This window comes from Ictalurus punctatus, chromosome 15 (assembly GCF_001660625.3).
Source record: "Ictalurus punctatus breed USDA103 chromosome 15, Coco_2.0, whole genome shotgun sequence".
Lineage (NCBI taxonomy): Eukaryota > Metazoa > Chordata > Actinopteri > Siluriformes > Ictaluridae > Ictalurus > Ictalurus punctatus.
The window spans coordinates 7,516,200-7,535,123 of record NC_030430.2 but is presented as its reverse complement, the minus strand read 5'-3'; the positions used below and the strand labels follow the sequence as shown (position 1 = coordinate 7,535,123).

General features: G+C 43.4%; 2 protein-coding genes across 3 annotated transcripts in view; both read right to left on the bottom strand.

The window, feature by feature from the left end:
- Positions 1–18,924, bottom strand: part of LOC128635115 (zinc finger protein 341-like) — a 20,634-nt gene extending 1,710 nt beyond the window's left edge. Inside the window, exons 1-6 of the mRNA XM_053686233.1 lie at positions 18,819–18,924; positions 4,155–4,345; positions 1,720–1,869; positions 1,299–1,514; positions 685–868; positions 128–311 (exon numbers count right to left, since the gene is read on the bottom strand). Coding sequence (XP_053542208.1) covers positions 193–311; positions 685–868; positions 1,299–1,514; positions 1,720–1,869; positions 4,155–4,345; positions 18,819–18,924 — 966 coding nt within the window. The 3' untranslated portion in view covers positions 128–192. The remainder of the gene's footprint in view (positions 1–127; positions 312–684; positions 869–1,298; positions 1,515–1,719; positions 1,870–4,154; positions 4,346–18,818) is intronic.
- LOC128635116 (zinc finger protein 341-like) lies at positions 13,653–17,674 on the bottom strand. 2 transcript variants are annotated; one of them, XM_053686234.1, is made up of 5 exons: positions 17,458–17,674; positions 15,201–15,350; positions 14,780–14,995; positions 14,198–14,381; positions 13,653–13,824 (listed from the first exon to the last, which is right to left on the bottom strand). In XM_053686234.1, exons 2-4 carry the CDS (start codon positions 15,264–15,266, stop codon positions 14,310–14,312), a joined length of 354 nt encoding a protein of 117 aa, XP_053542209.1. In that variant the 5' UTR covers positions 15,267–15,350; positions 17,458–17,674; the 3' UTR covers positions 13,653–13,824; positions 14,198–14,309. The 2 variants fall into 2 exon arrangements, with proteins under 2 accessions (XP_053542209.1, XP_053542210.1); XM_053686235.1 differs by having other exon boundaries at positions 13,653–13,821.

Here is an 18,924-nt window from a genome sequence, read left to right as displayed (position 1 = left end):
TCGGACACGTAGAGCACGTGCGTGTGAGACGAGCGCCCGAGTCGTCGCACCAGAAGATCGCTCTGTTATCTCCACAATAAAACGGCACATAAGCAAAATGTCATAGAAATTAAATGACGATCCGTACCGGTGTTTTGAAATCGTCGATTCCACCGGCTCCACGTGGAAGCCCTGGCGCAGTCCCCCGATCTCTCACGCTCGACTTCTACTCGGACCGTGCTCTTGCTCACTGGATGTGTTCTCTTGATCCTGAGTAACCTCGTCACAGAAACTGCACTTCAGCTTCTGACCTTTGGCTTTTGTTTGACCTGCTGAGAAACAAAACATTATCCATAAAGAAATCTGTTGCAACACAAACACATTACAGTGCTATTACACAAAGTGAATGCCATGTAGAACGTACTGCTTTTTGTGGGTTTTTACACACGAATATAAAAAAATTTGAAATGAATAAATAGAAATTCCGTTTCCTGTGACACGTATGTATTAAGCATGATGTGTATTTATTTTGACACTTTCAGGGATTTAAATCTGCCATTAAGTGAATCTGAATCCAGCCTTTCGTACCCATGTTTCTGGCCCAGAAATGAGCTCTGCATATTTTAGGCAAATTAAAGGCTGTGAAAATGACAACCTGCTCCTTTAAATGAAATGAAAAATGGTGTTCGAAGCGCTCTCCATTACCTTCGTGGCCTTTCTTGGAGTTGCGGGTCTTTTTGGGGATGATGACCTTGTCGGATTCGCTCAGCTCGCTCAGAGTCACGGTGCTGCTGCAGCTCTTCAGCTTCTGTGCCGGTTTAGCCGAACTGTAAACGGGAGCGCTGCTGAAGGCTGCAGTCTGACTGTCCACACACTGACCACCACCACCCTGAGACAGAGAGAGAGAGAGAGAGAGAGAGAGCGAATAAATCAACAAGAAAAAGAAAGGACAAAAAAAGAAAAAGGACAAAGAAGAAAGAAACAAACAAAAACAAAGAAAGAAAGAAAGGACAAGTGCCAAAAAGACAAGCAAGAATGAAAGAAAAATGAAAGAATCAATAGGCAGGTGGAAGTGTAAATAATTTGTTCTAAAATAAAAAGCACTGAGTAAAAGGTGGTGAAACGTCGTATACAGTACTGTCAGTACCGACTGCATCACCAGTTCTACTTTACGACACATTACACTTACACTGTCACAAACATTCTGTGGTCAGTATCTTTAACTCTCAACATGATGGACAACAAGATGAGAAGGGTCCCAGTACTGTAACCTCATCTCTCTCGCTCACACACACACACACACACACACACACACACACCTGAACAGACTGGAACTGTTGGAGGCCGAGCGTGTGGACCTCTGCATTTCCTCCTCCAGCCATCGGGGGCAGTGTGCTGTACACCTGCATTATGGAGCTGTTGATACTGGTGGGAGCCTGTGCAGAAAGGGGTGGAGCCTGGGCCAGTGGGAGGGGCTGAGAGGCCTGTGGGTGGTGCTGCAGGTATGATGCTGCACTGGGCAGGCTCAAATTACTCTGTGGAAAAGAAAAAAAAAAAAAAAGGGTTTAAAAAGTATTATTCCAAATTATTGCATGAAGCTTTGAATAACGATAACGAGTGCCATACCCAGGCTTTAATAAACATCAGCAGGAGTCGTAATAACCACGCTTTCACTAGTTACAAAAGCCAGGCAGTGTCAATGCTAGGTTACAGCATCTATGGCAGATAAATAGTGTGTACCTGAGAGGAAGCCTGCATGGCCGTGACTGGTGTGTCCATGGACGTGAACGCCGAGATGGCCGACATGAGAACCTCGTCGCTCACCAGAACGTTCCCCTGCACCAGGGTGTGTGTGAGAGGAGACGGCGGCACCGTGATGTACGTCGACACCTGCACAAAGAGAAGAAAAAACACAAATACCTGAAGTACACCGAAAATTACACACACCCTTTAAGTTTTGATTTGTTTAAAGTTCACGTCACCTTTTTGTTTGTTTGTTTTTGGTGTAAGAGTGCCGGCACCTTTTTGTTTGGTTTAACATCGCCGGCACCTTTTTGTTTGGTTTAACATCGCCGGCACCTTTTTGTTTGTTTTTGGTTTAACATCGCCGGCACCTTTTTGTTTGTTTGGTTTTAGATCGCCGGCACCCTTTTGTTTGTTTGGTTTAACATCGCCGGCACCCTTTTGTTTGTTTGTTTGGTGTAAGAGCACCGGCACCTTTTGAGTTCTTTTTGATGCAAGATCGCGAGCACCTTTTTGTTTGTTTTTGGTGTAAGGCCACCTTCACCCTTTTTGGTTTGTTTGTTTAAACAGCACCAGTATCATGTGTGTTCAGATGTGTGTTGGAAAAATGTGTGAAACTCACCTGTAGGGTTCCTCCAGGGTTCTTCAGCGCTCAGGAGATGTATTTTTTAAAAATTCACCTATATATTCATACCCGTGTGTGTGTTTGCACGTGTGTATAAAGTATCAGCACATCATCACAGTAATAATCATGATCATATTGAGTTGATCTGTATGTGAACAAGCAAGAATAAAGATCACACTGTGCGTGTGATTTTAAAAGATACCAGTCCCAGTTTGTACTCGGGTGATTTTGTTTGTTTGGTGTAAGATCGCCGGCACCTTTTTGTTTTTGTTTGTTTGTTTTTGGTTTAACATCGCCGGCACCTTTTTGTTTGTTTGGTGTAAGATCGCGAGCACCCTTTTGTTTGTTTGTTTGGTGTAAGATCATCGGCACCTTTGTGTTTTTGGTGTAAGGCCACCCTCACCCTTTTTGGTTTGTTTGTTTAAACAGCACCAGTATCATGTGTGTTCAGATGTGTCTCACTTGTGTGTTGGAAAAATGTGTGAAACTCACCTGTAGGGTTCCTCCAGGGTTCTTCAGCGCTCAGGAGATGTATTTTTAAAAAATCACCTATATATTCATACCCGTGTGTGTTTGCACGTGTGTACAAAGTATCAGCACATCATCACAGTAATAATCATGATCATATTGAGTTGATCTGTATGTGAACAAGCAAGAATAAAGATCACACTGTGCGTGTGATTTTAAAAGATACCAGTCCCAGTTTGTACTCAGGTGATATTGTTTGTTTGGTGTAAGATCGCCGGCACCTTTTGAGTTCTTTTTGATGCAAGATCGCCGGCACCCTTTTGTTTGTTTGGCTTTAGATCGCCGGCACCCTTTTGTTTGTTTGGTTTAACATCGCCGGCACCCTTTTGTTTGTTTGGTTTAACATCGCCGGCACCCTTTTGTTTGTTTGGTTTAACATGGCCGGCACCCTTTTGTTTGTTTGCTTTAACATGGCCGGCACCCTTTTGTTTGTTTTGTTTAACATCGCCGGCACCCTTTTGTTTGTTTGGTTTTAGATCGCCGGCACCCTTTTGTTTGTTTGGTTTAACATCGCCGGCACCCTTTTGTTTGTTTGGTTTTAGATCGCCGGCACCCTTTTGTTTGTTTGGTTTAACATCGCCGGCACCCTTTTGTTTGTTTTGTTTAACATCGCCGGCACCCTTTTGTTTGTTTTGTTTAACATCGCCGGCACCCTTTTGTTTGTTTGGTTTTAGATCGCCGGCACCCTTTTGTTTGTTTGGTTTTAGATCGCCGGCACCCTTTTGTTTGTTTGGTTTAACATCGCCGGCACCCTTTTGTTTGTTTGGTTTTAGATCGCCGGCACCCTTTTGTTTGTTTGGTTTTAGATCGCCGGCACCCTTTTGTTTGTTTTGTTTAACATCGCCGGCACCCTTTTGTTTGTTTGGTTTTAGATCGCCGGCACCCTTTTGTTTGTTTGGTTTTAGATCGCCGGCACCCTTTTGTTTGTTTGGTTTAACATCGCCGGCACCCTTTTGTTTGTTTTTGGTTTGTTTGGTTTTAGATCGCCGGCACCTTTTTGTTTGTTTGTTTTTGGTGGAAGAGCGCCGGCACCTTTGTGTTTTTGGTGTAAGGTCACAGGCACCTTTTTTGGTTTGTTTGTTTAAACAGCACCAGTGTCATGCGGGTTCAGAGTTCACCTGTACCAGTTCACCTGTACCTTTTCGATTGTTAGTTTCATTTACAGATCACCGTACCATTTTTTGTTTATAGTTCTCCTTCACCTTTGTTTTGTTTGTTAGTATCGTTTACAGATCACCAGTACCGCTTCGTTGCGGGTGAGTATTCAGAGAACATGTACCTGTCTGTTGGCCGGAGGTTGTGCCACGGCGCTGACCGAGGGTACAGGTGTGTAAGTGCTGCTGGACGCCAGTGACACGGTGGCGAGCGAGGGCGTGTTCTGCTGGCACTGCTCCCTTTTGTGAGTCAAGAACGCCGGCAAGGAGTTGAACTGCTTCTTACACTTCCCACACAGGAAGACGTCATCATCATCTGCAAACAAGCAAAGAGGATTAGATTAATAACATTAATAAATAAAATAATAAAAATCCCTGGGCTTCGAACTGAGATTTGGGTTGAGCTTTAAGAAGAAAAAATAAAAAATTAAAAAAAAATTAAATAAAATTTTTAAAAAAAAGGAAGACAAAAATTAACGAAAAAAAAGGCAGCCTTATAATTAAATAAAAATATAATAAATAATGATTTAAAAAGAAACTGACGCACAAACAGCGAGAAAAAAAAACCAAACAAACGGAAAAAAAAAAACGGGACACTTTTCATATATAATCATATACATATCTGCATCCTCCAACCGCTCCCAAAGCAAGCCCTTCCTTATTTAAATAAAAGGTTTTCCATTCCTTATTTGTATAATAATGCATTTTACACGTTTAAAATATTCTACTCAATAATCCGGTATAAACATAAATGTACACGTGGCGAGAGCACAAAGCGCCGTCCGAGCTCCGCCGCTCACAGTTTACTGCAGAGGTCCTTAGAGTCTGTACAGTGTGAGAGCGTGCGTGTGTAAGTGTATAATGACGTTGGCCAGCAGAGGGCGCCAGAGAAACGATGAGCAAAACACGTATTCACATATTGCACATGAAATCGTTCGGTCTGAGCCGGAGCAGGTCCGGCGCCACCTTCTGACCGTCCAGGAGAAGACATGAACAGTGAGTGGAGCGTGTGGATGGAAACCGCTATTCTGGACATGACGACGCACTGTTTTTTCTGTACAAGCTAGTGCAGAGCTGAAATTTACTAACCAGAAGCGCAGAAAGTGATCAAATAAAATGTCTGAAAAGGGGGGAGAAGAGAAAGAAAAAAACCCACAGGAAACGTTAAGTCTGTGATCGAGGCGTGGAGAGGGAGAGAAGCGGTTAACTGTCACGTCACATTTTCACAAACTAACATAGATAAACCAGCAAACTCCAGAGTGGACAGCGAGATAAAAGCAAATGAAAAGATAGTTTAAAAAAAGAAAAATAATAAAATCAGGATCTTGGAGAGTTGAGGAGAGGGGGAAAATGTATCCAATCCTGTAACAAATGGAGAAGATTGGAAAATTTTTATTTTATTTTTTTTTTTGGGGGGGGTTCCCCCTTGGAACTGGAAATATTTACATACAACAAGACTTTTTATTTTTTTTAGGACTGTAAATAGTGTTTTATTCTATATTTTATTCGCTATACAAGTGATTTCTGTGTAAAACATTTTAGCTGGGAAGGTTAAAAAAAAACAAAAAAAAAAGGGTGCAATTGTGTGCAAGTTGTGTTTTTAGCCATGTATTTAGGGTTTCTTTTTTAAATAATCATTTTAGAGCTCAGTAGTGATGAAGAAAAATCCGGAACGGTATCGATAATCCGCTGACGCTCAAGCTTTCAGGATCAGTATCGGGAGAGGAAAAGCGATACCAAAAGTCATCTCTACACAAACGTACTGCGGTTCAAAACGAAGTATCCTAGGAGTTCGTGTTTTACACCGGTGCGTACGAGATCACGATGTATACTCGGTATTAAACTGCCACGATATCCAGTGGACGGTTTTATCTCGGAGCGCCGCAATCGGACACGTAGAGCACGTGCGTGTGAGACGAGCGCCCGAGTCGTCGCACCAGAAGATCGCTCTGTTATCTCCACAATAAAACGGCACATAAGCAAAATGTCATAGAAATTAAATGACGATCCGTACCGGTGTTTTGAAATCGTCGATTCCACCGGCTCCACGTGGAAGCCCTGGCGCAGTCCCCCGATCTCTCACGCTCGACTTCTACTCGGACCGTGCTCTTGCTCACTGGATGTGTTCTCTTGATCCTGAGTAACCTCGTCACAGAAACTGCACTTCAGCTTCTGACCTTTGGCTTTTGTTTGACCTGCTGAGAAACAAAACATTATCCATAAAGAAATCTGTTGCAACACAAACACATTACAGTGCTATTACACAAAGTGAATGCCATGTAGAACGTACTGCTTTTTGTGGGTTTTTACACACGAATATAAAAAAATTTGAAATGAATAAATAGAAATTCCATTTCCTGTGACACGTATGTATTAAGCATGATGTGTATTTATTTTGACGCTTTCAGGGATTTAAATCTGCCATTAAGTGAATCTGAATCCAGCCTTTCGTACCCATGTTTCTGGCCCAGAAATGAGCTCTGCATATTTTAGGCAAATTAAAGGCTGTGAAAATGACAACCTGCTCCTTTAAATGAAATGAAAATTGGTGTTCGAAGCGCTCTCCATTACCTTCGTGGCCTTTCTTGGAGTTGCGGGTCTTTTTGGGGATGATGACCTTATCGTATTCGCTCAGCTCGCTCAGAGTCACGGTGCTGCTGCAGCTCTTCAGCTTCTGTGCCGGTTAAGCCGAACTGTAAACGGGAGCGCTGCTGAAGGCTGCAGTCTGACTGTCCACACACTGACCACCACCACCCTGAGACAGAGAGAGAGAGAGCGAATAAATCAACAAGAAAAAGAAAGGACAAAAAAAGAAAAAGGACAAAGAAGAAAGAAACAAACAAAAACAAAGAAAGAAAGAAAGGACAAGTGCCAAAAAGACAAGCAAGAATGAAAGAAAAATGAAAGAATCAATAGGCAGGTGGAAGTGTAAATAATTTGTTCTAAAATAAAAAGCACTGAGTAAAAGGTGGTGAAACGTCGTATACAGTACTGTCAGTACCGACTGCATCACCGGTTCTACTTTACGACACATTACACTTACACTGTCACAAACATTCTGTGGTCAGTATCTTTAACTCTCAACATGATGGACAACAAGATGAGAAGGGTCCCAGTACTGTAACCTCATCTCTCTCGCTCACACACACACACACACACACACACACACACACACACACACACCTGAACAGACTGGAACTGTTGGAGGCCGAGCGTGTGGACCTCTGCATTTCCTCCTCCAGCCATCGGGGGCAGTGTGCTGTACACCTGCATTATGGAGCTGTTGATACTGGTGGGAGCCTGTGCAGAAAGGGGTGGAGCCTGGGCCAGTGGGAGGGGCTGAGAGGCCTGTGGGTGGTGCTGCAGGTATGATGCTGCACTGGGCAGGCTCAAATTACTCTGTGGAAAAGAAAAAGAAAAAAAAAGGGTTTAAAAAGTATTATTCCAAATTATTGCATGAAGCTTTGAATAACGATAACGAGTGCCATGCCCAGGCTTTAATAAACATCAGCAGGAGTCGTAATAACCACGCTTTCACTAGTTACAAAAGCCAGGCAGTGTCAATGCTAGGTTACAGCATCTATGGCAGATAAATGGTGTGTACCTGAGAGGAAGCCTGCATGGCCGTGACTGGTGTGTCCATGGACGTGAACGCCGAGATGGCCGACATGAGAACCTCGTCGCGCACCAGAACGTTCCCCTGCACCAGGGTGTGTGTGAGAGGAGACGGCGGCACCGTGATGTACGTCGACACCTGCACAAAGAGAAGAAAAAACACAAATACCTGAAGTACACCGAAAATTACACACACCCTTTAAGTTTTGATTTGTTTAAAGTTCACGTCACCTTTTTGTTTGTTTGTTTTTGGTGTAAGAGTGCCGGCACCTTTTTGTTTGTTTGGTTTTAGATCGCCGGCACCCTTTTGTTTGTTTGGTTTTAGATCGCCGGCACCCTTTCGTTTGTTTTGTTTAACATCGCCGGCACCCTTTTGTTTGTTTGGTTTAACATCGCCGGCACCCTTTTGTTTGTTTGGTTTAACATCGCCGGCACCCTTTTGTTTGTTTGGTTTAACATCGCCGGCACCCTTTTGTTTGTTTGGTTTTAGATCGCCGGCACCCTTGTTTGTTTGGTTTTAGATCGCCGGCACCCTTTTGTTTGTTTGGTTTTAGATCGCCGGCACCCTTTTGTTTGTTTGGTTTTAGATCGCCGGCACCCTTTTGTTTGTTTTGTTTAACATCGCCGGCACCCTTTTGTTTGTTTTGTTTAACATCGCCGGCACCCTTTTGTTTGTTTTGTTTAACATCGCCGGCACCCTTTTGTTTGGTTGGTTTTAGATCGCCGGCACCCTTTTGTTTGTTTGGTTTTAGATCGCCGGCACCCTTTTGTTTGTTTGGTTTTAGATCGCCGGCACCTTGTTGTTTGTTTGGTTTAACATCGCCGGCACCCTTTTGTTTGTTTGGTTTAACATCGCCGGCACCCTTTTGTTTGTTTGGTTTAACATCGCCGGCACCCTTTTGTTTGTTTGGTTTAACATCGCCGGCACCCTTTTGTTTGTTTGGTTTAACATCGCCGGCACCTTTTTGTTTGTTTGGTTTAACATCGCCGGCACCCTTTTGTTTGTTTGGTTTAACATCGCCGGCACCCTTTTGTTTGTTTGGTTTAACATCGCCGGCACCCTTTTGTTTGTTTGGTTTAACATCGCCGGCACCCTTTTGTTTGTTTGGTTTAACATCGCCGGCACCCTTTTGTTTGTTTGGTTTAACATCGCCGGCACCCTTTTGTTTGTTTGGTTTTAGATCGCCGGCACCCTTGTTTGTTTGGTTTTAGATCGCCGGCACCCTTTTGTTTGTTTGGTTTTAGATCGCCGGCACCCTTTTGTTTGTTTGGTTTAACATCGCCGGCACCCTTTTGTTTGTTTTGTTTAACATCGCCGGCACCCTTTTGTTTGTTTTGTTTAACATCGCCGGCACCCTTTTGTTTGGTTGGTTTTAGATCGCCGGCACCCTTTTGTTTGTTTGGTTTTAGATCGCCGGCACCCTTTTGTTTGTTTGGTTTTAGATCGCCGGCACCTTGTTGTTTGTTTGGTTTAACATCGCCGGCACCCTTTTGTTTGTTTGGTTTAACATCGCCGGCACCCTTTTGTTTGTTTGGTTTAACATCGCCGGCACCCTTTTGTTTGTTTGGTTTAACATCGCCGGCACCCTTTTGTTTGTTTGGTTTAACATCGCCGGCACCCTTTTGTTTGTTTGGTTTAACATCGCCGGCACCTTTTTGTTTGTTTGGTTTAACATCGCCGGCACCCTTTTGTTTGTTTGGTTTAACATCGCCGGCACCCTTTTGTTTGTTTGGTTTAACATCGCCGGCACCCTTTTGTTTGTTTGGTTTAACATCGCCGGCACCCTTTTGTTTGTTTGGTTTAACATCGCCGGCACCCTTTGGTTTGTTTGGTTTAACATCGCCGGCACCCTTTTGTTTGTTTGGTTTAACATCGCCGGCACCCTTTGGTTTGTTTGGTTTAACATCGCCGGCACCCTTTGGTTTGTTTGGTTTAACATCGCCGGCACCCTTTGGTTTGTTTGGTTTAACATCGCCGGCACCCTTTGGTTTGTTTGGTTTAACATCGCCGGCACCCTTTTGTTTGTTTGGTTTAACATCGCCGGCACCCTTTTGTTTGTTTGGTTTAACATCGCCGGCACCCTTTTGTTTGTTTGGTTTTAGATCGCCGGCACCCTTTTGTTTGTTTGGTTTTAGATCGCCGGCACACTTTGGTTTGTTTGGTTTAACATCGCCGGCACCCTTTGTTTGGTTTAACATCGCCGGCACCTTTTTGTTTGTTTGGTTTTAGATCGCCGGCACCCTTTTGTTTGTTTGGTTTTAGATCGCCGGCACCCTTGTTTGTTTGGTTTTAGATCGCCGGCACCCTTTTGTTTGTTTGGTTTTAGATCGCCGGCACCCTTTTGTTTGTTTTTGGTTTTAGATCGCCGGCACCCTTTTGTTTGTTTGGTTTAACATCGCCGGCACCCTTTTGTTTGTTTGGTTTAACATCGCCGGCACCCTTTTGTTTGTTTGGTTTAACATCGCCGGCACCCTTTTGTTTGTTTGGTTTAACATCGCCGGCACCCTTTTGTTTGTTTGGTTTAACATCGCCGGCACCCTTTTGTTTGTTTGGTTTAACATCGCCGGCACCCTTTTGTTTGTTTGGTTTTAGATCGCCGGCACCCTTTTGTTTGTTTGGTTTTAGATCGCCGGCACCCTTTTGTTTGTTTGGTTTTGGTGTAAGAGTGCCGGCACCTTTTTGTTTGTTTTTGGTTTAACATCGCCGGCACCTTTTTGTTTGTTTGGTGTAAGATCGCGAAACCTTTTTGTTTGTTTTTGGTGTAAGATCATCGGCACCTTTGTGTTTTTGGTGTAAGGCCACCCTCACCCTTTTTGGTTTGTTTGTTTAAACAGCAGCAGTATCATGTGTGTTCAGATGTGTTTCACTTGTGTGTTGGAAAAATGTGTGAAACTCACCTGTAGGGTTCCTCCAGGGTTCTTCAGCGCTCAGGAGATGTATAAAATAAAAAAAAAATCACCTATATATTCATACCCGTGTGTGTGTTTGCACGTGTGTACAAAGTATCAGCACATCATCACAGTAATAATCATGATCATATTGAGTTGATCTGTATGTGAACAAGCAAGAATAAAGATCACACTGTGCGTGTGATTTTAAAAGATACCAGTCCCAGTTTGTACTCAGGTGATTTTGTTTGTTTGGTGTAAGATCGCCGGCACCTTTTTGTTTGTTTGGTTTTGGTGTAAGAGCGCGGGAATCTTTTTACGGAAACTTTTACAATTACGGTAACTTATCCTGTTATGTATTTCTCTCATTGCAATGTTTTTCATTCTGAGTGCATTGCTCATGTTGGTCGTCGCAGCTGTTTTCAGTGGTGATGATAAATAAACGATGCATAAAGCTGTTCATTTACCTGCACATTAATGCACACGTTTAACACGTGTATATCGTTCAGGGTGAAGTTTTCTTTTTGGATATTAGCAGTGATTGTCCATTCCTGCAAGTTTATTAAAACTAGTTAGGAAAATGACAGACGGTCCTTGCTGTCCAGTCCTTCCTGGATGATTGCTGTGATCCCTGATCACAGCAATCAGAACATCTCGGGAGCCGCCATCCAACCAATGGGTGAGTAGAGTGACTGTTTCAGCGTAGCCGTAAGTTTTAACATAAAACCTTACGTACGACAGTCTCTTTACTCAGGATCAAGAGAACACATCCAGTGAGCAAGAGCACGGTCCGGTAAAAGTCGAGCGTGAGAGATCGGGGGGACTGCGCCAGGGCTTCCACGTGGAGTCGGTTAATATCGACGATTTCAAAACACTGGTACGGATCGTCATTTTTGTTGTACGAGCACAAGCACCCTTTTGTTTGGTTGGTTTTAGATTGCCGGCACCCTTTTGTTTGTTTGTTTGTTTTTGGTGGAAGAGCGCCGGCACCTTTGTGTTTTTGGTGTAAGGTCACGGGCACCTTTTTTGGTTTGTTTGTTTAAACAGCACCAGTGTCATGTGGGTTCAGAGTTCACCTGTACCAGTTCACCTGTACCTTTTCGATTGTTAGTTTCATTTACAGATCACCGTACCATTTTTTGTTTATAGTTCTCCTTCACCTTTGTTTTGTTTGTTAGTATCGTTTACAGATCACCAGTACCGCTTCGTTGCGGGTGAGTATTCAGAGAACATGTACCTGTCTGTTGGCCGGAGGTTGTGCCACGGCGCTGACCGAGGGTACAGGTGTGTAAGTGCTGCTGGACGCCAGTGACACGGTGGCGAGCGAGGGCGTGTTCTGCTGGCACTGCTCCCTTTTGTGAGTCAAGAACGCCGGCAAGGAGTTGAACTGCTTCTTACACTTCCCACACAGGAAGATGTCATCATCATCTGCAAACAAGCAAAGAGGATTAGATTAATAACATTAATAAATAAAATAATAAAAATCCCTGGGCTTCGAACTGAGATTTGGGTTGAGCTTTAAGAAGAAAAAATTAAAAAAAAAAAAAAAAAAAAAAAAAGGAAGACAAAAATTAACGAAAAAAAAGGCAGCCTTATAATTAAATAAAAATATAATAAATAATGATTTAAAAAGAAACTGTCGCACAAACAGCGAAAAAAATAAAAAACAACGAAAAAAAAAAAAACGGGACACTTTTCATATATAATCATATACATATCTGCATCCTCCAACCGCTCCCCAAGCAAGCCCTTCCTTATTTAAATAAAAGGTTTTCCATTCCTTATTTGTATAATAATGCATTTTACACGTTTAAAATATTCTACTCAATAATCCGGTATAAACATAAATGTACACGTGGCGAGAGCACAAAGCGCCGTCCGAGCTCCGCCGCTCACAGTTTACTGCAGAGGTCCTTAGAGTCTGTACAGTGTGAGAGCGTGCGTGTGTAAGTGTATAATGACGTTGGCCAGCAGAGGGCGCCAGAGAAACGATGAGCAAAACACGTATTCACATATTGCACATGAAATCGTTCGGTCTGAGCCGGAGCAGGTCCGGCGCCACCTTCTGACCGTCCAGGAGAAGACATGAACAGTGAGTGGAGCGTATACATGGAAACCGCTATTCTGGACATGACGACGCACTGTTTTTTCTGTACAAGCTAGTGCAGAGCTGAAATTTACTAACCAGAAGCGCAGAAAGTGATCAAATAAAATGTCTGAAAAGGGGGGAGAAGAGAAAGAAAAAAACCCACAGGAAACGTTAAGTCTGTGATCGAGGCGTGGAGAGGGAGAGAAGCGGTTAACTGTCACGTCACATTTTCACAAACTAACATAGATAAACCAGCAAACTCCAGAGTGGACAGCGAGATAAAAGCAAATGAAAAGATAGTTTAAAAAAAGAAAAATAATAAAATCAGGATCTTGGAGAGTTGAGGAGAGGGGGGAAATGTATCCAATCCTGTAACAAATGGAGAAGATTGGAAAAAAAATTTTTTTTTTTTTTTTTTGGGGGGGGTTCCCCCTTGGAACTGGAAATATTTACATACAACAAGACTTTTTTTTTTTTAGGACTGTAAATAGTGTTTTATTCTATATTTTATTCGCTATACAAGTGATTTCTGTGTAAAACATTTTAGCTGGGAAGGTTAAAAAAAAACAAAAAAAAAGGGTGCAATTGTGTGCAAGTTGTGTTTTTAGCCATGTATTTAGGGTTTCTTTTTTAAATAATCATTTTAGAGCTCAGTAGTGATGAAGAAAAATCCGGAACGGTATCGATAATCCGCTGACGCTCAAGCTTTCAGGATCAGTATCGGGAGAGGAAAAGCGATACCAAAAGTCATCTCTACACAAACGTACTGCGGTTCAAAACGAAGTATCCTAGGAGTTCGTGTTTTACACCGGTGCGTACGAGATCACGATGTATACTCGGTATTAAACTGCCACGATATCCAGTGGACGGTTTTATCTCGGAGCGCCGCAATCGGACACGTAGAGCACGTGCGTGTGAGACGAGCGCCCGAGTCGTCGCACCAGAAGATCGCTCTGTTATCTCCACAATAAAACGGCACATAAGCAAAATGTCATAGAAATTAAATGACGATCCGTACCGGTGTTTTGAAATCGTCGATTCCACCGGCTCCACGTGGAAGCCCTGGCGCAGTCCCCCGATCTCTCACGCTCGACTTCTACTCGGACCGTGCTCTTGCTCACTGGATGTGTTCTCTTGATCCTGAGTAACCTCGTCACAGAAACTGCACTTCAGCTTCTGACCTTTGGCTTTTGTTTGACCTGCTGAGAAACAAAACATTATCCATAAAGAAATCTGTTGCAACACAAACACATTACAGTGCTATTACACAAAGTGAATGCCATGTAGAACGTACTGCTTTTTGTGGGTTTTTACACACGAATATAAAAAAATTTGAAATGAATAAATAGAAATTCCATTTCCTGTGACACGTATGTATTAAGCATGATGTGTATTTATTTTGACGCTTTCAGGGATTTAAATCTGCCATTAAGTGAATCTGAATCCAGCCTTTCGTACCCATGTTTCTGGCCCAGAAATGAGCTCTGCATATTTTAGGCAAATTAAAGGCTGTGAAAATGACAACCTGCTCCTTTAAATGAAATGAAAATTGGTGTTCGAAGCGCTCTCCATTACCTTCGTGGCCTTTCTTGGAGTTGCGGGTCTTTTTGGGGATGATGACCTTGTCGTATTCGCTCAGCTCGCTCAGAGTCACGGTGCTGCTGCAGCTCTTCAGCTTCTGTGCCGGTTAAGCCGAACTGTAAACGGGAGCGCTGCTGAAGGCTGCAGTCTGACTGTCCACACACTGACCACCACCACCCTGAGACAGAGAGAGAGAGAGCGAATAAATCAACAAGAAAAAGAAAGGACAAAAAAAGAAAAAGGACAAAGAAGAAAGAAACAAACAAAAACAAAGAAAGAAAGAAAGGACAAGTGCCAAAAAGACAAGCAAGAATGAAAGAAAAATGAAAGAATCAATAGGCAGGTGGAAGTGTAAATAATTTGTTCTAAAATAAAAAGCACTGAGTAAAAGGTGGTGAAACGTCGTATACAGTACTGTCAGTACCGACTGCATCACCGGTTCTACTTTACGACACATTACACTTACACTGTCACAAACATTCTGTGGTCAGTATCTTTAACTCTCAACATGATGGACAACAAGATGAGAAGGGTCCCAGTACTGTAACCTCATCTCTCTCGCTCACACACACACACCTGAACAGACTGGAACTGTTGGAGGCCGAGCATGTGGACCTCTGCGTTTCCTCCTCCAGCCATCGGGGGCAGTGTGCTGTACACCTGCACTATGGAGCTGTTGATACTGGTGGGAGCCTGTGCAGAAAGGGGTGGAGCCTGGGCCAGTGGGAGGGGCTGAGAGGCCTGTGGGTGGTGCTGCAGGTATGATGCTGCACTGGGCAGGCTCAAATTACTCTGTGGAAAAGAAAAAGAAAAAAAAAGGGTTTAAAAAGTATTATTCCAAATTATTGCATGAAGCTTTGAATAACGATAACGAGTGCCATGCCCAGGCTTTAATAAACATCAGCAGGAGTCCTAATAACCACGCTTTCACTAGTTACAAAAGCCAGGCAGTGTCAATGCTAGGTTACAGCATCTATGGCAGATAAATAGTGTGTACCTGAGAGGAAGCCTGCATGGCCGTGACTGGTGTGTCCATGGACGTGAACGCCGAGATGGCCGACATGAGAACCTCGTCGCTCACCAGAACGTTCCCCTGCACCAGGGTGTGTGTGAGAGGAGACGGCGGCACCGTGATGTACGTCGACACCTGCACAAAGAGAAGAAAAAACACAAATACCTGAAGTACACGGAAAATTACACACACCCTTTAAGTTTTGATTTGTTTAAAGTTCACGTCACCTTTTTGTTTGTTTGTTTTTGGTGTAAGAGTGCCGGCACCTTTTTGTTTGTTTTTGGTTTAACATCGCCGGCACCCTTTTGTTTGTTTGGTTTAAGATCGCGACACCTTTTTGTTTGTTTGTTTTTGGTGTAAGAGTCCCGGCACCTTTTTGTTTGTTTGGTTTTAGATCGCTGGCACCCTTTTGTTTGTTTGGTTTAACATCGCCGGCACCCTTGTTTGTTTGGTTTTAGATCGCCGGCACCCTTTTGTTTATTTGGTTTAACATCGCCGGCACCCTTTTGTTTGTTTGGTTTTAGATCGCCGGCACCCTTTTGTTTGTTTGGTTTAACATCGCCGGCACCCTTTTGTTTGTTTTTGGTTTCAGATCGCCGGCACCCTTTGTTTGGTTTAACATCGCCGGCACCGTTTTGTTTGTTTGGTTTTAGATCGCCGGCACCCTTTTGTTTGTTTGGTTTTAGATCGCCGGCACCCTTTTGTTTGTTTGGTTTTAGATCGCCGGCACCCTTTTGTTTGTTTGGTTTTAGATCGCCGGCACCCTTTTGTTTGTTTGGTTTAACATCGCCGGCACCCTTTTGTTTGTTTGGTTTTAGATCGCCGGCACCCTTTTGTTTGGTCTTGGTTTGTTTGGTTTTAGATCGCCGGCACCCTTTTGTTTGGTCTTGGTTTGTTTGGTTTTAGATCGCCGGCACCCCTTTGTTTGGTTGGTTTTAGATCGCTGGCACCCTTTTGTTTGTTTGGTTTAACATCGCCGGCACCCTTTTGTTTGTTTGGTTTAACATCGCCGGCACCCTTTTGTTTGTTTGGTTTTAGATCGCCGGCACCCTTGTTTGTCTGGTTTTAGATCGCCGGCACCCTTTTGTTTGTTTGGTTTTAGATCGCCGGCACCCTTTTGTTTGTTTGGTTTAACATCGCCGGCACCCTTTTGTTTGTTTGGTTTTAGATCGCCGGCACCCTTTTGTTTGTTTGGTTTTAGATCGCCGGCACCCTTTTGTTTTGGTTTGTTTGGTTTAAGATCGCCGGCACCCTTTTGTTTGTTTGGTTTTAGATCGCCGGCACCCTTTTGTTTGTTTGGTTTAACATCGCCGGCACCCTTTTGTTTGTTTGGTTTAACATCGCCGGCACCCTTTGGTTTGTTTGGTTTAACATCGCCAGCACCCTTTTGTTTGTTTGGTTTAACATCGCCGGCACCCTTTTGTTTGGTTTTGGTTTGTTTGGTTTTAGATCGCCGGCACCCTTTTGTTTGGTTGGTTTTAGATCGCCGGCACCCTTTTGTTTGTTTGGTTTAACATCGCCGGCACCTTTTTGTTTGTTTGGTTTTAGATCGCCGGCACCCTTTTGTTTGTTTGGTTTAACATCGCCGGCACCCTTTTGTTTGTTTGGTTTTAGATTGCCGGCACCCTTTTGTTTGTTTGGTTTAACATCGCCGGCACCCTTCTGTTTGTTTGGTTTTAGATCGCCGGCACCCTTTTGTTTGTTTGGTTTTAGATCGCCGACACCCTTTTGTTTGGTTTGTTTGGTTGTAGATCGCCAGCACCTTTTGTTTGTTTTGGGTTTGTTTGGTTTTAGATCGCCGGCACCCTTTTGTTTGTTTGGTTTAACATCGCCGGCACCCTTTTGTTTGTTTGGTTTTAGATCGCGACACCCTTTTGTTTGGTTTTGGTTTGTTTGGTTTTAGATCGCCGGGACCCTTTTGTTTGTTTGATTTTGGTGTAAGAGTGCCGGCACCTTTTTGTTTGTTTGTTTTTGGTGTAAGAGTGCCGGCACCTTTTGATTTCTTTTTGATGCAAGATCGCCGGCACCTTTTTGTTTGTTTTTGGTGGAAGAGCGCCGGCACCTTTGTGTTTTTGGTGTAAGGTCACGGGCACCTTTTTTGGTTTGTTTGTTTAAACAGCACCAGTATCATGCGGGTTCAGAGTTCACCTGTACCAGTTCACCTGTACCTTTTCGATTGTTAGTTTCATTTACAGATCACCAGTACCGCTTCGTTGCGGGTGAGTATTCAGAGAACATGTACCTGTCTGTTGGCCGGAGGTTGTGCCACGGCGCTGACCGAGGGTACAGGTGTGTAAGTGCTGCTGGACGCCAGTGACACGGTGGCGAGCGAGGGCGTGTTCTGCTGGCACTGCTCCCTTTTGTGAGTCAAGAACGCCGGCAAGGAGTTGAACTGCTTCTTACACTTCCCACACAGGAAGATGTCATCATCATCTGCAAACAAGCAAAGAGGATTAGATTAATAACATTAATAAATAAAATAATAAAAATCCCTGGGCTTCGAACTGAGATTTGGGTTGAGCTTTAAGAAGAAAAAATTAAAATAAATAAATAAATAAAATAAAAAAAAAAAAAAAAGGAAGACACAAATTAACGAAAAAAAAGGCAGCCTTATAATTAAATAAAAATATAATAAATAATGATTTAAAAAGAAACTGACGCACAAACAGCGAAAAAAAAAAAAAAACCAACGGAAAAAAAAAAAAAAAACGGGACACTTTTCATATATAATCATATACATATCTGCATCCTCCAACCGCTCCCCAAGCAAGCCCTTCCTTATTTAAATAAAAGGTTTTCCATTCCTTATTTGTATAATAATGCATTTTACACGTTTAAAATATTCTACTCAATAATCCGGTATAAACATAAATGTACACGTGGCGAGAGCACAAAGCGCCGTCCGAGCTCCGCCGCTCACAGTTTACTGCAGAGGTCCTTAGAGTCTGTACAGTGTGAGAGCGTGCGTGTGTAAGTGTATAATGACGTTGGCCAGCAGAGGGCGCCAGAGAAACGATGAGCAAAACACGTATTCACATATTGCACATGAAATCGTTCGGTCTGAGCCGGAGCAGGTCCGGCGCCACCTTCTGACCGTCCAGGAGAAGACATGAACAGTGAGTGGAGCGTATACATGGAAACCGCTATTCTGGACATGACGACGCACTGTTTTTTCTGTACAAGCTAGTGCAGAGCTGAAATTTACTAACCAGAAGCGCAGAAAGTGATCAAATAAAATGTCTGAAAAGGGGGGAGAAGAGAAAGAAAAAAACCCACAGGAAACGTTAAGTCTGTGATCGAGGCGTGGAGAGGGAGAGAAGCGGTTAACTGTCACGTCACATTTTCACGAGCTAACATAGATAAACCAGCAAACTCCAGAGTGGACAGCGAGATAAAAGCAAATGAAAAGATAGTTTAAAAAAAGAAAAATAATAAAATCAGGATCTTGGAGAGTTGAGGAGAGGGGGGAAATGTATCCAATCCTGTAACAAATGGAGAAGATTGGAATTTTTTTTTTTTTTTTGGGGGGGGGGGGGGGGGTGTCCCTTGGAACTGGAAATATTTACATACGTAGAGCGTGTTAGAAACCGTCACTCTACTCACCCATCGGCTGGATGGCGGCTCCGGAGACGTTCTGATTGCTGTGATCAGGGACGCCGGCTTGACCATCCAGGAAGGACTGGACAGCAAGGACCGTCTGATTGTCCAT

Bases quoted from the DNA above. Each gene is read 5' to 3' on its own strand.
- LOC128635116 (XM_053686234.1), bottom strand. From the start codon at position 15,266: ATGTCGGCCATCTCGGCGTTCACGTCCATGGACACACCAGTCACGGCC. The intron at 14,996-15,200 runs GTACACACTATT...TCTTTTCCACAG, and splicing joins CCATGCAGGCTTCCTCTCAG to AGTAATTTGAGCCTGCCCAG. The intron at 14,382-14,779 runs GTGTGTGTGTGT...TCTCTGTCTCAG, and splicing joins AACAGTTCCAGTCTGTTCAG to GGTGGTGGTGGTCAGTGTGT.